The sequence below is a fragment of the Ictalurus furcatus genome, chromosome 26 (genome assembly GCF_023375685.1).
Source record: "Ictalurus furcatus strain D&B chromosome 26, Billie_1.0, whole genome shotgun sequence".
NCBI classification, from domain to species: Eukaryota; Metazoa; Chordata; class Actinopteri; order Siluriformes; family Ictaluridae; genus Ictalurus; species Ictalurus furcatus.
Window position 1 is genome coordinate 16,733,809 of NC_071280.1, and position 18,603 is coordinate 16,752,411.

The window sequence follows — 18,603 nt, forward strand, 5'->3', positions numbered from 1 at the left end:
ATAGATTTCTAGAGTTATGAAGGTTTGTTCTGAGGAGCTGGTTTGGCACTGAAGTGTGTGATGGCTCCAAAACTACTGCAGGGTTGACAGAACACACACACACACACACACACACACACACACACACATCTTAAGGAGCTGTCTGGATATTTATGTATTGTACACACACAGACCTTTATTTTGTAGCGCTACGTTAACACCTATGAAGACAGACCTTGTACACACACACACACACACACACACACACTACTATTTAGTAGACACACACCCACATACACCCACTCAAACAAACAAACCTGCTCACACACACTCGCATGCACACACTCACATGTACACCTTTATTTTTGCATATAGCTTTTTCAAATAAAGACACACACACACACACACACACATTTACCAGCCTGCACACACACACAATGAGACCTCTGTTTGGACACTCTTACAGTACTATATACAGATAGCTTTACTGTCATTAACACACACACACACACGCGTTCACCTGCCTGCACACATAATGAGACCTCTATTTGGATGTATTTGTAATATATACACACCGCTTTACTCTCATAAACACAGACACACCCAGAAAGCTGTTGTTGTTTGAGAAGGACTGATGTTGATTGGGGAGTTTATGCGAGTGCCTCTTTAGTATCAAAGAGTAGGGGTGTGAAGATGCAAAAATGTGACACGCGAAATCGTCTAATTCAACGTTCTATTAATTGTTCATCTACTGCAGTTACACTGTTTGGACACCAGGGGATCCAACTCCATGCGCAGCCTATAGAGTCACACGATCACTGTCTTTCTCGGAGGGCCTCGGGCCATTACCAGGAATCGTCTGCGGTTGTGAAGTGGCTGATCGAATAGCTCCAGAACCTGACTGACATGCATGATGGGTTATATGGTTACACGACCACATTGTAATCATTGAACCGACTTCTTCGGTAGATTTCGAAAGACACCAGCCCCACGTCGCTGCGATCCACGGCGCCCAAGAACGAGGCCGGGTACTTTAGCCGACTTTGGAGCTCCGATTCCGGTTAAAACGCCACCTCGGGCGCAGCTTCGGAACCTGTTATGTTTCGATAGTCATTTTTCCCGGGTCAGACATTTCGTTTGTTTAATCAAAATTTTGTGGAGAACTTATATAAAAAAAAAAGGAGTCAACTTTTATCCCCCCCACACAAGGAGAACATCCTCAACACAGACTGTAACCTGAGCGCAGGATCAACCCCTGAGAACGCTACCCTCAGCACCAACGTGACCCAGTATAAAAGGGCAGTAAATGATGAAGAATGTGTTTGGAAACCTCACCTCCAGTTATTGCCAGTTTTGCGTTCAGGGACCGTTGGTTTGCTCTAGAGCTTCCCTTGTTTTGAAATGGACAAGCTGAGCTGAACTTTGTGCCAGACCAGATAGCAGCTTCCCAGTGAGAGAGCCCTGGGATCACGCGCTATGTGTACGTGGTGCGTGTGCCGAGTGACGCTTTCAACTGCGACATCACCATCAGTGACCTGCCACGCACCACAAGGGACATCCTGTCCGATAGGCTCGATATACGATCCTCTGAGCTTCTGCTTACTTTACAAGCCGGATCGTTCCTTCAGACAGGGTTTTAGATGGGACGTGGTCATATGCGGCGATTTGTTTTGAGTGCACGTGCAGAAAGGAGACGGAACCTCTGACCTGGGAGTACACCAGCAAGATTTCTTGCTTGTATAACGCGTGGTAGTACGGTAAGAAACGGAGCAGAGATCAGAGAAGGATGGAGAGGATCGACGATAGTATCAGGACTTACCGATAGATGTTCCGTCGAGCCGGAAGAACTGTGCACGCCTTCACTCGCAAAACGTGAACAGCAGGGGTTTAAACGGGGAAAACCATAGAGCGTGGTGTTTATCAGGGCTTGCAATTATTAGGGTCTCGTTTTCACCGCGAAACTATTTCGTGCCATTGCAGTGTCGCCGGTTCTAGTAGTTTTCCACCGAAAAGAAGCACGAAGAACTCGTTGCACGCCGCAAAACCGAGCGTTTTCGGCCGCGCCGATCACACAATAATCCTGTACGGACCGAATTCCCTACATTTCATAATGAGCGTAGTTTTCTGTTTTATTTATCGACTTCCGTTCTGCAAGCATTCCTGAACTTGTTCACGCGTAGTAAATCCTTTAAAAATAGACCAAACCGCTAACGCAGGTGACTAGCAGCTACAGCCGACTTGTAACCGGCGCCCGGTGTCCGGCGTACGTGAGACACGTTACATGTTTCCGCCACGCCTCCTCCGGTTCCCCCCTTCCGCATCCTACAGTACGTCGCTCCAAATCCACGAGCGATTATATGGATGATGCGATGGCTTACGGTCGTTTCACACCATCTCACTAGCCCGTCAGATGAGCCAGAGCTCTTACGCGTACAAGCAAACGCAAATAAACAAACGCACGGAGTGATTTCTGCGACCCTAACCGATAGGGAAAGTGTTCTAGACTTCAGGTATAATGACCGATTTCACTGAATTGCTGTTCTCGGTCGTCATCAAGCCGTCAGTCATCACACCTCTGCCACTACAATAAAACACTATTTACTGTACGTTTTACTCTCGTCGGGCGCTTTTTATTTATTTATTTATTTATTTATTTATTTATATATTCAAATCGAGTTGTTATTAAGCTGAGCAGATGGAAGTCGAGTCTCGCTTGCTCAAGGGCCCGAACGAAGCAGCTTTGCCGATGGTGGGATTTGAAATATTCTGACTGGTAGGCCGAAGCCTTACGCAATGAGTCACCTCTCGCCTTCATGTTCAGATCAAACACACAAATCCTGACCTGTGACCCCCTGATTCTTGGACCGCAAGAAAAAATCTCTCCGCTCTCATTGGTTCACGCGTGTCGTTGAGAGACAGTCAAACATATGACTGTACTGACTACTAAAGGTGTGTGTGTGTGTGTGTGTGTGTGTGTGTGTGTGTGTGTGTGTGTCCATCCAGCTCACATGTGTGGGAGCTTAACAGGCTTGTTGTGGGGGCGGGGACTCAGTTTCAGCTTTAGGCTAGTAATGTGCTCGGTTTCTGCAGACATGGCTGCTACTACCAGGCGGGAAGCGGGTAAGATTAGGCCTGAGAGAAGCTCGCTCGCTCTCTGTGTGTGTGTGTGTGTGTGTGTGTGTGTGTGTGTGTGTGTGTGTGTGTGTGTGTGTGTAAGTGGTTCTTTAGGTTCTTGTGGTTATAGTCTGGTGTGTTTTTACTTGAATTAGCTACTGAAGTCTCTTCTGTTTTGTGAAGTTTTTTTTTTTTTAAATCCATCAGGTATTCTCGATGTCTCTTCAGTCCAGAATGATTATTTTTGCGATGATGAATAAGAGGCCTGTGTGTGTGTGTGTGAGAGAGTGACACTATAACTCGCACTGATGAAACCGAAGCGTATCTGGCTGTAATAAGAGCAGCGCGCAGGTGTAGGTGTATGTATACGAGTAGGTGTTTCTGTGTGGATGCTTTTAATCACGCGTACATAATGTAGCCACGTTGCTCTCTAAACCTGATAGGAGACTTTGAGACTCCCGATATTCCCCCTACAGCCCGCCTAGTGTATTTAAGGTCTTCTCCGTGCAAGTTGAAGCGTTTGTGTTTTCACCGTTGTGCGTCTCTACTTGTCCCTTTGAATCTCTCTCTGTTCAGTCGACGCTGATGAGATTAAGAGACTAGGCAAGCGGTTTAAGAAACTCGACCTGGATAACTCGGGATCTCTGAGCGTGGAAGAGTTCATGTCGTTGCCCGAGCTCCAGCAGAACCCGCTGGTCCAACGAGTCATCGACATATTCGACACGGATGGCAACGGCGAGGTGGACTTTAAAGGTGAGCTCAGAATTATTATAGTGTGTTTGTTTGTTTGTTTCATTCATGTCTTCGGTAAATACAGTTGATGCACCTGATTTAGATGATCTGTTGTTTTTAGGGCTGCAGATTAGATGAGTCGATGTAATTCGATCGTGAACATTCGGGCGGATAACCAGCAATAGTCCTGCATTTTTGTGTAGGATGTAATATAGTACTGAAGCCACATGGTGGCGCCACTTGCATAGCGCCACTTCTGTCCGCCATACAGCGCTGCGTGCAATATTGTTTGTCTGACTTTCACAAATATATAACCAAGTACACTTAATATAAACACTATTAATGCTGCAGACCCGCAACGTTTACGCATTTTAACTTCGGAGTACGCTGCTGCAATTTATTCCTCGAAACTGCGTCCAGATAATCCTTTTTTCTCCTCCCACAGATGAAAGCAACACATTAGCAAATCGACATACGAATGTGGAAAGATTGAGAGTTGGTGCTTACGTAGGTGTTTTGTACTCTCCGGTATTAACTGACCCCCTGTAAGCCCCGCCCCCTCCCCCTCAAGTAATCATTCAGTCCGTACAGGATTTCGCTGGGGGGTTTTTTTTGGTGATTGTTGCGGCAAAAAAATGCTCGAATTTTTTATTTTTTTTGCTTCATCCTTTTTTTTTTTTGTATTGCGTTTTTTGCGCGTTTTCTTTTTTTGCTGAATTGGCGAAATCGCAATGGCACGAAATAGTTTGGCACGCTCTTTCGCAGTGATGTTTGTCGGTAAACGAGACCTTTTAGCCGTACCCGTTCGACGCACGCGAATCGAAGAGGGTTTCGGGCTAAACATGCGTCGTGACGACGAGTCTGCGGAAAATTTGAGGTCGTTTTGAAAAATCGCAAGCTCCTCCTAGTATTGCGGCGTTTGCTTGATTTTTACGTTGTTGGTTTACGCGCTCGATCTCAAAAGCGCGAAATCCCCGAGGGACTGCTCGTCAGTCGATCGTTTAAAAATCCGCATTCGGTTTGTTTGTTTGTTTGTTTGTTTGTTTTTAATTACCTCGGCTCACCTGCTTTCTTCCTTCCTCTCTTGGTTTCTCTTTACAGAGTTCATCGAGGGCGTGTCTCAGTTTAGCGTCAAAGGTGACAAGGAGCAGAAACTGCGCTGTGAGTCAAACAACTTATTTATGTCGGTTTTTTGTTGTTGTTGTTGTTTTTTCTACACACTGTAGAGATGTATGTGTTACAGTACAAAAACCGAATCTTCATGATCATGTTTAATTGAGCGTTTAGTCGTTGTGGGAAACTTTAGCGCATGATTTCCCCGTCAAGGCTAAATATAGTTAGTAAAAGAGCTCATAGACTGTATGGTCAAAAGTATGTGGACACCCGACCATCACGCCTATCTGTTTGTTGAACGCCCCATTCGTGATTTATTCCCCGTTTGCTGTTATAATAAGCTCCACTCTTCTGGGAAGGCTTTCCACTAGATTTTGGGGCGTGGCGGTGGGGATTGGTGTTCATTCACACGTCCCACAAGAGCATTACGGAGGTCAGGTATTGATGTGAGGCGAGGAGGTTTGGGGTGCAGTCGGAGTTCCAGTTCATCCCAGTGTTGTCCAGTGGGGTTGAGGTCAGGACACTCGAGTTCTTCCGGTCCAGCCTTGTCTTCAGACCGTGTCTTCACGGAGCTCGCTTTGTGCACAGGTCGTGCTGGAACAGGTTCGGGCTTCTTCGATCCAGTGAAGGGAAATTGTAATGCTACAGCATACAGAGACGTTCTATACAACTGTGTGTGGGTCAAGGTTTGCGGAAGAACCCGATACGAGCGTGATGGTCAGGTGTCCGCATACGTAGTGGAAAGAGGGAAAAAGATGTCCGAGTCTTTTCTCGTCTTCTTTTTCCGTGCAGTCGCGTTCCGGATCTACGACATGGACAAGGACGGCTACATATCCAACGGCGAGCTCTTCCAGGTGCTCAAGATGATGGTGGGCAACAATCTGAAGGACACGCAGCTGCAGCAGATCGTCGACAAGACCATCATCAACGCGGACAAGGACGGAGACGGCAGGATATCCTTCGAGGAGTTCTGTGCGGTGAGTGACGAGGTTCTTGGGGGTTTACTCGGGAACAGCGGGGTTTGATCACGATCAAGTCCGTTATGAGGGCTGAGAAGAAGAGTCTTGGATGTATTTGAGTCCCGCCTCCGTGTCTGGAGCACTCCTTTAGGTTTTACTTGCATATCAGGGTCTTCTTTTACAAAGTTGATATACATGATAGACCCGTGCTTCGGCCGAAGATGAACATCTGTATCTAGCGGAGATGGTTCCAGAACATCTGGCTAGTCAGATAATGAGCACGAACATGTGTTCTATGCACTGTTAACCCTCTTTATGACCCTGTTATTCGTTACACCTGGCTTACGTATGGAATTCAATTTCGTTCTCAAGAAACGGACAGAAATTTACGCCGAGCGAGACGAAAAAACACTCCGGAAATGAAGGGAGTGAACTCGGTGGCAGAACTGTAACGTGCTCTTCAAATAAGCAGCGTTCTTTTGTTAACAGTTTTCCAAGCTTCGATTTCGCTCATCATGGTTCACGGGTGTTCGTTTACGCGCCGCAAGTTTACCTCACGTGTGGGCGGGGCTTAAAAGCGCTTTATTGTCATTGGCTAGCGAGATTTGGATCGACAGCTCGAGTGTCCAGCGGAGGAGGAGGAGGAGGAGGATGATGACGCCGCTCCCGAGAGCTCATCTCGAAATGATAGTCAATATGAGACTACGCAAACCTCAAGTATTAATTACGAACCAACACGCTGAGTAAGTCCGTCATTAATTTCCACTAGAAAGTACAAACACTGTAACTATACAGAGAACCGCATCCGGAACGCTCGCCAAAACCCACACCACTGAAGTCTCTACTTCCAGGTCAGGGCGCTGTCCGTCCAAATCTCACCAGCCAACGAGAGTAAATCGCTCTTATGCCCCGCCCACACGAGAGGTTTGTGCCAGAATGCTTTAGCGTAAACCTGCGGAGGGTAAACGAAAGGTTTGAAAATGTCAATTAAACCTCTGGCAGCACGTTTATAAACCGTCATCATCGCAAACGAAGCTTAGAAAACCGTTAACTAAGAATCCTGTTCATTTGAAGTCCGCGTCACGTGTTTAATTCCATACTTCTGCCTCGGACGCTCAGCCCAGAGCACCTGATGTCTGTTGTACACTTTCCTAGCCACAAGCGTTAGAATCCTGAAGGTTACCGTCTGATTGGCCGTCTGTTGCTCTGCACCACAGTGTCTCAGCTCGCCTCTTTACTCCAGTCGTCAGAAGAGCCACGACTGATCAGACACCGTTATAGTAGTGTGTTTCTTGTGTGTGTGTGTGTGTGTGTGTGTGTGTGTGTGTGTTAATTAAAGGTTCATTTGTTGAAGAGAGTTTAAAGTCTCCTGACCCCGATGTCCTCCTGTGTCTTCCAGGTGGTCGGCGGTTTAGACATTCACAAAAAGATGGTGGTGGATGTGTGAACGGACGGACGACCCCCTTTCACCAAACCCCTCTCTCTCTCGCTCTCTCTCTCTCTCTCTCTCTCTCTCTTTTCTCTCTTCCCCCTCTCGTCCTGTTCCTCTCTCCGATTCTCTGCGTTCTCCTCCATACCTGAGAATCAGCTCGTGTCCAGCTATAAGCGCTCCTCTTCACTCTCGCTCCTCTTTCTACTTACACAGAAGTATTTTGTTTTGTGACCACGCCCCCCCTCCCCTCCTCTCCCCCTCCCCATCCCCCCACCATTTTTTTTTTTCTTCACGTCCAATCATCGGAAGTGCTATCGAGCACGACGACGATCTTTTTGTTTGTTTGTTTGTTTGTTTGTTTGTTTCCTAGCGACGTGTAGGGTATAGCAGGAGGAACGGCTTTCGGACACTGGGCAAGCATTTCAGTTTGGTGGAGAATGGGGGAAAGTGTGTGTGCACGCGTGTGTGTGTGTGTGTGTGTGTGTGTGAGAGGTATTGTTTGTTTCTTTTTCATTTTTGAAGGGGGGACATTTTTTAAAAAATATTTATTTCAGTCGTGTGTTTTTATTATTATTTTTTTTTATTTTTTATGAGGACGTAGGTGTACAAGGAGTTCGTCCAGTCGCTTGATACACAACACGACGTGTTATTATTCTTTTTATTTTTTTTTCATCGCAGCGCGCAGATAAGAGCATGAAGTGCCAATCAAAACCGAATATGCGTGATTTTATTCCGAACAGAAATCCGAATCGACGCGAGCGGAACGTATGAAAGTCATTCTCCGGCGATCGGCTGTGCACGGAATCCACAAACCGGTTTAAAACCATCCATCTCACACTCCGTTTCTCCCCCACTCCCGCTTCAGATAACACGGGACGATAGGAAGCTGTAACGTTTTGCAATAGGACGAGTGTGTGTGTGTGAGAGAGAGAGAAAGAGCGCGTGTGTGTGTGTGTGTGTGTGAGCGATGTTTATATTGTTACGGTATTCAAATATAGTCCTTGCTTTTCCGATATCCAGGGTAGGTTAAAATAATGCAGAACGTTACACGTACACAGACGTGCGGTTTACTCTCACGAGATGTTTATCATCTTTAACGTTTCTGATAAATCGATAGTGATTTCAAAAAATTTTTTATCCGTTAAATCGTGAGACACACGAACACACACCGGCTGGAACAGTGCCATCTGCGTCCTTACGAACGTCGTCGTGTGTTTTTCATTCATCGATAAACGGAAGAAATCGAAGGTCGCGTCAGCTATCGGAGAAGGCGCGGAGGTCCGGCGGGTCTCACGAGACGGCGCGTTTTCGAGAAACGGAACCGGCTGAGGTTTGCGACGTGACTGCGGGCGGCGCCGTAGTGCGAGCGTGCGTGTTCGCGTATTCGAGCGGACGGACCGGGGTCGCGAGGTCCAGCCCGTTAGCGTTCCGTATCGACCGCCACGGCCGAGCCTGTTCGTTTCCAGCCGCGTGAAGCCTCCGGACGGACCTTCTCTTCAGCAGAAAGAGAAACCCCGGCTGCGTTTCGAAACCACTCATTCGCATACTAACCCGTGTGTTAAACTAGTACACTCCGGCGCTCGTGTCGTGGTGTAGGAGGACCGTTTAGTGACGGAGGACGGATGTTGAGGTGCAGAGTTTGTACTTGTAGACATTTTCAGCAGGAAGTTTTCATTCTGGCTGCTTTTACCGAGTGTAAAAAAAAAAAAGGCTCAAGTCACACACTGTGACTACAAAAAAAACATACTTTCAGTTGGTTTGTACGGGAGACGTACTCATCGAGAACGTCTGCGTGGTGCGTGCTTGTGTATCCGACACGGTTCACTCACACTGTTAGGCTCGTAACTCCGCCCTCCAACGAAGGGGGCGGGACGAAGGAAAAAACCTCAACAAGAAGAGGCTTCACATACACGCAAACAGATCGCAAATGAATGGAGTCAGAAATCCAAGCTTTATTCGTCTGGTTATACTGAAGTCTGCTCATCCGATGTGGTTTCCACTGCATCAGGGGGCGTGGCCTCAGCCACCACACTGGACCTCCTGGATGGTAGCTAGTTAACCCGAAAGAGTTCCTGCGCTACGTGTTGGTTTGTTTTTTTAATCCAGTTATGAAAACTGACACATTTGTTTAGACCACAAGTATGTGATTTGAGACTTTTTTAAAAATCAGTTTCGACATTATTAACTGCAGTCTGGCGTCACTACGATAAATAGTCCAGAGCCTCCGATGCTGGAAAAACAAACTAAGACGTGACCATTGGAGTTAGGAGGTTTCTGCAGAGCACTGGCAGGAAATCAGTTAGCGTTAACATTAGCATTAGCTCCGCTCATCTCTGCTCATCGCTTTGTTTTTCTTCTTCTTTTTTTTTTAGTGATTATAGCCTGAGTCGCCTTCTAGATAACCACCAGGATGTGTGCTCTCTCCTCTCTCCCCTCTCTCTCCCCTCTCTCTCTCTCTCTCCCTCTCTCCAACTCTCCTCTCTCCCACACTCCTCTCTCTCCCCTCTCTTTCTCTCTCTCTCTCTCTCTCCCTCTCTCTCTCCCTCTCTCCAACTCTCCTCTCTCCCACACTCCTCTCTCTCCCCTCTCTTTCTCTCTCTCTCTCCCTCTCTCTCTCCCTCTCTCCAACTCTCCTCTCTCCCACACTCCTCTCTCTCCCCTCTCTTTCTCTCTCTCTCTCTCTCCCTCTCTCTCTCCCTCTCTCCAACTCTCCTCTCTCCCACACTCCTCTCTCTCCCCTCTCTCTCTCTCTCTCTCTCCAACTCACCCCTCTCTCGCTCTCTCCCCTCTCTCTCTCTCCCACACTCCTCTCTCTCCCTTCTTTCTCTCTCTCTCTCTCACCAACTCTCCTCTCTCTTTCCCACACTCCTCTCTCTCACCCTCTCTAATCTTTCTCTCGCTCTCTCACATGCACGTCTGCCGTTTTTTTTTGTCTTTTCTTCTTCTAAACCACGCGCTGCACGACCTGCGTTTCCCCCAAAATAAAAAGACCTTTAAGGGTCTGGTGATGTGCTTTGCATGAAACGGGCGGGTGTCTTTCTTTTCTCCGTGCATGTAGGTCCGACTTTTTGGGGGAAAAAATTCAAATAAAAACATTTTTAAGAAAACCAATCCTCTTGTTTACATAATGAATTGTAAGAATTGATATATGAATGACAGTTGCATATAAATATATGGATGTTGCCAAACTTTTTTTGGTAAATGTTTTAAATATGGAAATGACAAACTTACTCCACTACATCATGTATCCATACTTCTTATAATAACGAGATGAATATAATAATCGGAAAAATCAGTGTCACATTAAACCAAGCTTTACTCTGGCCCTGTGGAAGCAGCGTGCTGTGGAAACTGGGTCTTGTGTTTTGGGTTTTGTTGGGGTTTTTTTTTGTTTGTTTGTTTTTTTTCCAGCTCCTGATTTGGATGAATTGTTTTGTACAGACTTTTGTTATTTACATGTGATACAGTTAGTGCTTCTTTGCTTTTGATTCAGTGCTTTCTAGAACTATGTTGGGGATTGGTCAGTTTGTTACCTCGTATGATGGTGATGGGTTTGGGGGGGGTTCGGGGGGGGGGTTTCGGGGGATTATGGGTTTGTGTTGAGAATACAACATTTCAGTCTTAGGATTTTTGTTGAAATTATTTTTTTGTTTGTTTGTTTTGGGCCTCTTCGTCTCTGCATGCTGCGTCATATGCTGTGGAAACCATTGAAATGCCACTCATGACTATGAGAAATAAAACATTTGAACCTCGTAAAACTGCCTGCTTCGCTTTATTTTCTCGGAGCGATTATCGTCAAAGGGGCGGATTTGGATCCTGTAAAAATCAGACGCTACACGCTCTCAGAAGAAAGGTACTGAAGTGCAGCTTGTTACTTGGGTGGTACCTTTTTATGCATTTAAAATGTACCTTTAAAGTATTAGTCTAAAAGCTAGTTAAATTCATTCCTCGTGTACGCGAGTCGGGGCTCTGGTAAGGACCCTGTCTCGCTACACGTGACGTTAAAAACCGCTAACGTAGGTAATCGTCCGCCTTTTTTTTTTTTTTTTTTTTTTTTTCATGCTGAGAGGCTTTTAAAAAAAAAAGCAAGGTCATTTCCAGTAAGGGAACATAATGAGCAGCGATGCTCCTTGGTTTTTGCGGTGGGATTTTTAGGGAGCGAACATTCCAGAAGGATTTTGCGATTGATTGAGACAGCCCTTAAAATGGCCGACTCGCTGATCAGTGCCCTGACTACTGAACTAGGCAGCTGATTGAGACGCACCCTAGGTCTCTACCAGTTAGCTGGGTTCGCCATGAGAATGATTCCTGCCCATGTTCACGAAGCTCCGCCTTCAGATTCTGAATTGAATGTACTTTTAAAGGTGCGCTGTATTCAGATTACCATGTGAAAATATAAGGTGAGGTACCACAACAGTCACAAGGAGTGCACAATTGTACACAATTTAATATATATCCATATTAAGATGTATAGAAAGAAGGTTTTTTTTCTCCCCTCTAATAAGCCTCTGTAGGTGCGCACGATGCAGTGCTGATGGTTTACCACACGGGGGCAGCAGAACCACTTCAAAACGTTTAGTGTTTATGGAAATTTTGTATAGCAGCAGGTAAAATAACTCCCCCCTTATTATTCTCTACTTATTAGTGTGAATTCTCACACTTCAGGAAAAATCCAGTGTCTTTCTGTAGCCATGTCTCAAACCACGTGGTAATAATGTACAGTAGTTTACCTTTTAAAGATGGTTTAAGGTAGGATGAGTCTTCAATATCCAACATGTCTTCCTTAAAATCTACGGAAGCCCTAAGCGGCCATGCGATGTTAGTTTTTTTTTTCTTTCTGTTGTTTTCTTGTGATCTCGACATAATGAAAGTTGTTTTCTCGTGGTCTTCGAATATTCCTGTGTACTGGACATCCATCGTCTCAAAGTGAATGGGGTTTTGGAATGGATTTTTTGGTTAAATGACTAAAATGAGGTGAAGACACGTTCACGTTTTATACTACGCCATAAAATGCATCAGTAATACCCCACTCAGGATAAGCTTTTACGTGTCTTGGAAAAAAGACGGTTGCTAAGAAGTGGCTAAATGTTGTCGGGGACATTAAACGTCATCACGCCGAAAAGGAAATCTCATCTACTACAGCCTACATCTACTAATCTTATCTTAATGAACAGAACATGTAAGAATCATAAACTTTTGTTGGTCAAAGAGTTTATTTTCTGCAATAATCCAAAAGCCAATAGAAAAATCCTACTGGCTTTTTGTCGAGGGAACCGGGGTGATGCTAACTCCTGTGGTGGCCTAAAAAAACACGTCATTCCTGCAGGATCGACGACTTCCACATTAGTGTCCGACGCTTGAGAAGGGGACACACATCCTTCTCTCTGAATGACTACGTTTACATGGACAGCAGTAATCTAATTATCGTCCTTATTCTGAATAAGACGATATTGTGATTAAGGTGTTTACATGAGTTGCGTTTAGAATATTCCTTTGATGTTCCTGTTTTACGTGTTATAGAACATAGACGGATTAACAGCACACGTCATTACGTCCCCACGCCACGCCATCCCTCCAGAATTTCACGTATCGACATACAGTTCATCTTCATTATGGTACCGTATACAGTTCTGGGTGTTTTTATTTTTAATTTTACGAAAGCTTTGAGTGCGGTTAATTATTTGCCGGGCTGTACGTGCAAATAGACGACCGCTTGAAGCCGTGGGCTGCGTCCCAAACCGCGTACTTACCTACTATATAGTAGCTAATATACATGTATTTCTCTTACTGTATAGCAGGTAAGTACGCGGTTTGGGACGCAGCCGTGCTCTCTTGTTTGCCGTCAAACGGTCGAGCGCTGTCGTGTGTGTACGTGTCCTGTCACACAATGTGGTGAAAACTCCCACCCGACGTTAATAGTGTGATTAAGGTGTGTACATGTCTGTAACGCACCTCGATAATGCGACTAAAACAGGAATACTCCACACGTCTTCATTCCATTTCGGATTAAGGTTATCAATAATCGCTGTTTACATGCTAGTTTCTTAATCAGAGTATCGTCTTAATCGGGTTCATATCGGATTATCGTTGTCCATGTAAACGTACTGAGTGTAGAGACACAGCGGGGAATTATTACATTTATGATGGCGAAGATGCATGTAACACCAGTCCCATTCGCAAAGCGCCAAACTTTCTCAGGATAAAATTACATGGTGAAAAATCAGCTTTTCCTTATGTCGAGATCACGAGAAAACGACAGAAAAAACGATTAATAACGCATGGCCGCTTAGGGCTTCCGTAAAAATCCCCTGACAGGCGATACATTTCTGTTCACTGTCTACATGTGAAAGAAATGAGCTCAAACTTTTGTCAAGACAAAATAATAACCACCATTTCACACTGTAAACGTAAACGAGTCCGAACCGTTCAGCGGCAAGAAAACTAATTTGTTGTCAAAAGTGGAACGCAATTGGTGTAGTATCAAACCTCACCACCAGGTGGCGGCAAAGCTTAAAAGTTAAAACTTCCAGACTTTCATTTTGCTCCTGCTCTGAACACGACTGGTTTCCACCACACGTTTGTCTTTCATCATGGCCTATAAAGCTACATGTCTGTTAATTTAGCTATTTGAGGACACAAAGGCAAACTGTGGAGAAGCTGGCGAACCATTTTACCACACACACACACACACAAAGTAAAATGGTCGTTTCTGCAGCAGATGTGTTACAGATGTCATCAGAAACATTAAAGTGTTACCTGATACCACGCTGCAAATATACACTGAGTGCGCGGAGATCCCCCAAGTTTTACACACACACACACACACACACTGTACTAAAGCCTCCTCCATTACCCACATCATTAGTCAATGTTTCCTGAATTCTCCTAATTGTGCTCGTGGAGAGCGCGCGCTCTTCTGGAAACGCCACCGATCATTAAACAACTCATCCATTTCTGCTCCAGTGGCTTTGCGTCCATGTGCCTGACTTTTCCCTTTTCCACAACTGAAATTTAATCTCTATAAAGTTTTTCTTCTGTGCCTCCTTTACCATAACTCCTTTAACAGAGCTCTCATCTGTTCATGCAGGAAATGGATGAGTCTGTGGCCTATACTGTATATTCACTAAGCTCTCAGGAATAAATTACACTTCTCCATGCTGCTTTATTTAGGGAGCACCTTTAGCACGTTACATTTCACCTGTATGAAGTGAACCTTTAGCGTAGATCTTTAAACAAAAGGTACATCAAAAACGACTTAAAATGTATAAACACTAGCGTTGGAAGTGTTATATATTTATCTCGAGTGAGAATTATATATATATATAAAATATTTGGCAACAACCAAAAAAAGGGTAGTCAGGTACCATTATTTATTGAAATTTTATTTTGTTCCAATGTTGCACAAACACCTCCCACAAGTCTAACACACTCTGTGTAGGATTATATTTTATAAGAATCATTATTCAAAAGAATCATTATTGATCTTTTCGTATTTTACCGAAGCGTCCATGATGACGTGCGAACTAACTGATTATTAAAACTCTTATTAGAATGAGAGCGTCAAATGCAGACAACAACCTGACATCGTATTTCTCGGGAAGCACCTCGCACCTCTGGGGTCGGAGGTTTGAATCGTGCCTCTGCCCTGTGTGCACGGAGCCTGTATGTTCTCCCTGTGCTTCAAGGGTTTCCTCCGGGTACTCGGGTTTCCTCCTCCAGTCCAAAAACATGCGCTGTAGGCCGTCTGGCGTTTCCAAATTGTCTGTAGTGTATGAACGGGTGCGAGATTGCACCCTGTGATGGGTTGGCACCCCGTCCAGGGCGTCCCCTGCCTCATGCCCAGAGTTCCCTGGGATATGATCCAGGCTCCCCGCGACTCTGTGTAGGATAAGCGGTACGGGACATGGATGGATTTTTCAGAAGGTAAGGAATACCACAATTCATCCTGAAAATGAAAGCTTCTGATTGGTCAGGAGGTGTTGATTACTTTTCTATAACAGCAGCTCTAAACCACAGGTTTATATTAACGCTCTTGTTCTAATACTTTAGCGTTTCTATAGGAACAGCTTACCCGGGTACTCATATGGCCGATCTTTAAAATCGATCGATATGTTGAAGTGGTTTTTTTTTTGTGTGCGAGTGCATGTTTATGAGTGCATGAGTCTCCAGCTGTAAGGTTATTTTTCCCCACATTTTCAGGACGGAAGAGTTTATGCTTTGGGACTTTTTTTTTTCCATTATTATTAACTTCGTGAGAAAAAAAAAAGAGAGGTTGGAAAGAGACCGATCGTTTACAGCTGCTATAACGTTACTGAAAACAGGAACTTGCGTGTTTTAAGAACATTCCACACCATTAGAAAGATAAAATACAAGCCCCGAGTGCTGTTCGGAGGACGTTCCGCTCACAGCTTACCTTAACTCAAACCCACACCGGTGAACTCGGCCCAGGTTATCGGTGCGAGGCATCTGTAGTTGGTAGAGAGGTAAATGTAATCCAGGGGCTACAATATCACACACAGGGGAACAGACAGTTTCCAACACAGTGTTTGTTTTTCAGAGACCTGAGCGGAAACTGGAACGGACTCAAGAACAGGTCCGTCAGTCAGAGAGCTGATCCGAGGTCGGTTTGTCATCTTTCATATCCCGGTGAGTACGGGCGCGGGGACTGGTCCTAGATCAGCGCGGTGAGACCCGATACCTGCAGCTATCAGTCATCGTCAGGTGAGAGACAACAGACAAATTAGAAGCTCTATCAGTTACAGCTACCCCCCCCACACACACACACACGTCCACACACTTCTTAGCTGTGGCTCATATTGCATACTTATGCAGCCTTCTATTTTGTAGAATTAAGTAGAAATACCGTCTAGGACAGAGACGAATGATGGACTGTAAAATGCTTTAAGCGTTATTGCCCCGCAGAACAGGTAACGGACACGGTTAAGTTCTCGCGGTCTGGTCACGGTCTCACACGTTTAGACTTGTAACAGTTCGCACGACCCGAGTCGTACGTAAAGTTCTAAAGTTCACGGTGAGGGGGCGGAGTCAAAGTTTGCACTATGTTTACGTCTCCATTTTATATTCAATTGAACTAAATTTGTGTCAGATTTTTTAAAAAAAGAAATAAATAAATAAATAAATAAATAACATCATTTGTACAAAAAAAAAAAAGTCTCTCTGGATAGTTTCCTAAAGAGGTTCTACTTGGGACCCCCTCTCTGTTGTAAGGTTCTACATGGAACATTAAATGGTTCCTTCAGAAAGACAAACCCCCCCCCCCCCCCCCAAAAAAAATGCATAAGAAGATTTAATTTGCTTTAAGGAAATTGAATTGAATAAGAAATAAATCAGCCGGGGGTCATGCTGTTGGAAAATAATCGACAACGGGTTGGTGTGAGGCGTCCTGTCGCGAAGTGGAGTTACTGTTACCACCCCCGAGTCGATTATTTCCAATAACAGCACATCCCAAAGTGTTTTACTCCTCTTATACGACAGCGATGTGCCGACGAATACAATTTCCAATGGATTAATGAACGACATCATCCTTTTTGTTTTTATTATCCGTTAACGGTTACGTTTAATGTTGCGGAACGTCAGTGAGGCAAGATAGTTCCTGTTCTCACTTACCTTACAGCAGCTATAAACACTATTCCCTCACCAGCCCGCTCTTATTCTCTCACTTGAAGTGAACACGCTTTTTTCCCCCTCTTTCTTAACGTTAGCAAGACGGACAAAAACACGTCTTGTTACTGAGAAACAAATCTACTGACCGTTACAAAGTGCTGACACTGGAGACTCCTTCCATCAATGTTAAATATGCATCCCCATACAGAAACGTTCGCCGGTTATTATTATAAAATATATAAACCGTTTGAAACTACTCTCCGGGCTACCGTTATAGGAAACTAATCGACACCTCCTGACCAATGAGATTTGAGGATTCAGTAGAGGCTACTCATTTTCTAGTGTACTACTTTTAAGTAGACTTTTCGTACTAACAGACAGGCTTTTAAGAATGCCGTTGACAAAAGAAGAACGTATTGAGATCATTCTCGAGGCTGTCCACCAACATCCACTGACATAGATCTGGCCTACATAGTCCCCTATGTATGGAGACTTTTGGGACGCCCTGTACAGCACCCCACCATGGTTGTAGATGTATCCATTGCACCTGCTGGTGGCCTACACCAGGTTACTCTCGTACTGTTTAGTATACCGTTTGGAACGAAGCCTGAAACAGACCTCCAGTAGGCTTATAACGAAAATCCAGGATGTAACCCTTGTGTACGAGGATTCTCTCAGACAGGGCATCACTGTAGGAGGGCATCAGTGAAACTGACTACCCCCCAGGTGGCCGCTGGGTAGAGCGAACACTCAAAAGGTCTGGATGAAAAGGTTTACAGACGGTAAGGAGACCCAGAGTCTGTAGATTTGCTCATTGCCCAGGTATTAGTTGGTGCCGCTCTGCTTCCCCGGCGGCTCGGTGTCGCTGTAGATACAGAGCCAGCGTAGATTTCCGTATCGGTGTCCCTCCCGCCCGGTTACAGGGGAATAATTGATGAAAGGCAGAAGCTCGGTGTAAAGCGGAGAGGACAGGAGAGCGGGGTCACGGCGAGTTCACCGGCGCTCTCGGGTGACTTCAGCTCCATGTGGGTCGCTGATAACACCGTGTTTATCAGTACCGGGGGGAAAAAAGGACACGACAAGGCAGGGCTATTTTTAAAGCCTCTTTAAGATTCTCTTTCGGCTTGTTTAAAGAGAAACCAGCTCCATTGTCCTCGGAGATGGCTCGCTCTTTCAAAGAGACTGTCTGTATTTTATGTAGTTATGAAAAGGTTTAAGAAGTAACACACAGTCTTAGTTAAAAAAAAAAAAAAAAAAAAGGATCTTCAGTGCTTCTTTAAAAGCTCACTGGATTATTAAGGGTCTACTGAAAACACTTTCTAATAGAGAAACACTCTGTTGTAGGTGTGTTCATTTGTGTAGGCTTTCACAGAGCCTTTCACCTCAAACACACCGTGTCCCAGAGTGGGTTTCCTCTTATACTACAGCAATTAAAGAGGAGTTTTTATCCGTTTATAGCTACATTTAATGTTGTGAAACATCCACGAGACAAGTTCTAGCCGCTATAACCAGTCGTTCCCTCACAAGCCTCTCATTTTTTTTTCCCTCTTCCTTTTCCGAACTCAATAAGACAAACATGATTACGTTAATAAGCTTGTCGCGTTCGCCAGAAAAAGAAAAACGGAAAGCGTGAACTCCTCCGTCCTGAAG

The 18,603-nt window shown here is 45.0% G+C and overlaps 1 protein-coding gene across 1 annotated transcript in view; it reads left to right on the forward strand.

Annotated features, from left to right (window-relative positions):
* Positions 1-7,908, forward strand: part of ppp3r1b (protein phosphatase 3 (formerly 2B), regulatory s1ubunit B, alpha isoform, b) — a 19,504-nt gene extending 11,596 nt beyond the window's left edge. Inside the window, exons 3-6 of the mRNA XM_053615410.1 lie at positions 3,670-3,846; positions 4,927-4,986; positions 5,731-5,915; positions 7,297-7,908. Of these exons, the coding sequence (XP_053471385.1) occupies positions 3,670-3,846; positions 4,927-4,986; positions 5,731-5,915; positions 7,297-7,344 (470 nt within the window). The 3' untranslated portion in view covers positions 7,345-7,908. The remainder of the gene's footprint in view (positions 1-3,669; positions 3,847-4,926; positions 4,987-5,730; positions 5,916-7,296) is intronic.
* Positions 7,909-18,603: the final 10,695 nt, after the last annotated feature.